At 34.8% G+C, this 2868-nt stretch overlaps 1 protein-coding gene across 1 annotated transcript; it reads right to left on the reverse strand.

Moving 5' to 3' along the window:
• Positions 1-1018: 1018 nt before the first annotated feature.
• Positions 1019-2868, reverse strand: uraha (urate (5-hydroxyiso-) hydrolase a). Its single transcript, XM_016462805.1, has 4 exons — positions 2620-2868; positions 1962-2104; positions 1631-1766; positions 1019-1281 (listed from the first exon to the last, which is right to left on the reverse strand). The coding sequence occupies exons 1-4, from the start codon at positions 2662-2664 to the stop codon at positions 1192-1194; spliced, it is 414 nt and encodes a 137-aa protein (XP_016318291.1). The 5' UTR covers positions 2665-2868; the 3' UTR covers positions 1019-1191.

Genomic DNA, 2868 nt, shown 5'->3' on the forward strand with positions numbered 1-2868 from the left:
GGGGGGGGGGTGGGGTGAGGTCGTGGTTAGAATGCTTGGTTGAGTGCATCAGACAAGACGAAGAAGAAGTGCTGCTGTAGCCTCAAGTTTTCGCAAGTTATAACACATGCACCTGAATAATTATGCATGTAAATATGTATGTTACAATTATGAAAAAACATTTTTATAAATTGCTGACAGTACAATACTGGACAATGATGTAATCTGCAGAATTTACACTTCAATTATGAGACTATGGTATAAAACAAATTCAACTGTATAACAGTTTCACTGCAATTCATGTTATAATTAAAGAACAATAAACATAATACATATTACCATTGCACTTATCTGTACATAGTAAATGCAGTTATTTTTAAGCGGTTGTTGACATTTTATCTAAAATGTGATTTAGCCAAAAAAACAACAACAACAATAACGTTACAACTCTAATATGTCTTGCAATATCCGTGTGTGCAAAGGTTCTGCGCGATCCTCTTGTTCAATATTCTTGGGGTCTGAATCCGGCTCAAATTGATATGGAGCAGACGGAACTTGCTGCTTTGGCAAGGGGCGGGGCTGTACTGAAACACCGTCTAAGCTTTTCGCCAATCACAACGCACTGGGACAGCTAACCAATCACAACACATTTTGTTTTTCAGGGCAGTACTGAAACACTGTATAAGCTGTTCGCCAATCACAACGCACTGGGACAGCTAACCAATCACAAAACATGTTGTTTTTCGGAAGGCGGGTCTTCTTCAAACCCGGAACTAATCGAGCTGTTTGTGCCAGGCTGGGGAGAAAGGTATTGTAATAATGTAAATTATGTGAAAAAATAATGCGTTTTTCGAACCACCAAGCATGAGAGCATGTTCAAGTAAACCCCTAAAACAAAATCAAGACTTTGTAAAAGAGCATAATAGTGAAATTTAAGTGAAATAAGTTATTCATAATATATCTACTAATTATGTATTTAATGATTAGTTTGTGATGATTTCAAGATTTACAAAAACATTTTTAGATGACAACAAATTTGTAAAATTAACACATTTTAATCATCTACAAATGTGTATTAATGTTTAGTAAACGATTAACTCCTTTTCAACAAAAACTGAACACTATTATGAAGTGTTACAACAGTAGAGAAAACATTATTTTCTTCATTATTTTCTTTGTGCACAGGCACTGAAAGATGCATGAACTTTACATCTAACTTCCTCTATATGTGCTATACGAGAAACGGCTCAGAAGCAGAGGAACATGGTACTTCTGTGAAGGGTCACTAATGGTGAAGATGACCTGGAAAGAGAGAGAAAGAGAGCGAGAAACACGATAATAATTAACACAATAACAGCTGTTATTAGAAGGACTGTAAACTAGTGGTTTTCAGTCCTGGTCCCAGGGACCCTCTGGTCTGCACATTTTGTATATCGCCATTATTTAACACCAGATTTAAACGTTATGATAAAACTATGAATTTAACTGAGTGTGTCATGTAAGAGACACACAAAATGTGCAAAGTGGTGTGAAAGTGTCTGAACATTTGCTAAAAAATACATATAATTATGTACAAATAATACATACAAATAAAACATACAAATAATTATCCTAGGTAATTGTTTAAAATGGAAGTTTAATTCTTTCATACCTCAACATATGGATAGAAGCATGTCTCCCCCAAGGCATCCCAGTATTTTCCAGTCTCAAAATGCATTTTATACACACCTGCAATGAAGCTTTCTTTTGTGATTAACCCAGGACACCGTCCATCATCATCAGTTATCCTATAATTGATACATTTTTTATTTTCATGATCTTGAGAAACTTTTGAAATTGATTTACTTGGAATTGACTAAACCGCTACATCATCTTAAAAATGCATAAAATCAGTCTGGTTTATACAAAACTGAAAACATTTAATCAGTGGAAACAGTCAATCAGTGGAATAATTTGACACAACACTTTGATTATTTGTTTACCCTGTTGTGAGTAAGTACCACTCGGATGAAATGGGGTTTAGGCGATGGAGGCTAATGGTCATGTTGGCTCCAGGAACTCCTTGGGCTGCATTAAGCACATGAGTTGTGAGGGGGCTTGGCAGGGTAGTGGCTATGTTCATATTCTGTGGCAGAAAGCATGAATGCAATATAATCCAGCTGCTGTTAAACTGTTAAAGCATTTTTGAAAATGAGGATGATCTGTAGAAGCTTAATGATAGGAATCCTGCTCAAACTTCCAAAATATTTACATTTGAAAGACCTGTTAAATTACAGTGCGTTTATATATATATATATATATATATATATATCAACACCAAATGTTAAAACACAAAATTTCAAATTTCTTGATATTGAGAACATAATATGTGCCCAGGATTGATTTCCTGCCAGTTCAAAAGCAGAAACTTTTTGTTTTGCAGAAGAATAATCTGTTGTATGTGATCTATAAAAATAAGTATAATTTTTTTTCTGGTGTGATGTGGACATTTAAAGCATTTTGATTAAAAACGGTAAATAGCTATGTTACATAAGACATCCTTTAGTGACAGACTGATCTCATCAGGTACTTTATTATATACATTATTACTATATGCATTTAATTACTGGTTGATTGATTTAGAGACAAAAATAATCTTACCTTGTCTGCTAGCATATGACCCCTGATATGTTGAAGTCTGTTCATCTGAAGTGTGTCTTGTGGTATTGCACACCAGTGGTTTAAAATAAATATAAACTGTGCAGAGGCAGTATAGGGTGAGATCACAAATGAGCCAGCACTCAGCAACCCATGAATGACTGTCTTGTGAGAAGAAAATTTTAATCAGTTCGATACAGATTCCTCAATTGAGCACAAATGCTGGTTGTCTGATTTCAGAGTTTTTTCACT

Source organism: Sinocyclocheilus anshuiensis, unplaced genomic scaffold (assembly GCF_001515605.1).
Source record: "Sinocyclocheilus anshuiensis isolate Anshui unplaced genomic scaffold, SAMN03320099.WGS_v1.1 scaffold1017, whole genome shotgun sequence".
Taxonomy (NCBI): Eukaryota; Metazoa; Chordata; class Actinopteri; order Cypriniformes; family Cyprinidae; genus Sinocyclocheilus; species Sinocyclocheilus anshuiensis.

What these genes read in the sequence shown, in the direction of transcription:
- uraha (XM_016462805.1), bottom strand. Translation starts at nt 2,664, where the DNA reads ATGAACAGACTTCAACATATCAGGGGTCATATGCTAGCAGACAAG. An exon ending in GTCATATGCTAGCAGACAAG is followed by an intron (nt 2,105 to 2,619) that starts GTAAGATTATTT and finishes TTTCTGCCACAG; the next exon opens with AATATGAACATAGCCACTAC. An exon ending in TGGTACTTACTCACAACAGG is followed by an intron (nt 1,767 to 1,961) that starts GTAAACAAATAA and finishes TATCAATTATAG; the next exon opens with GATAACTGATGATGATGGAC.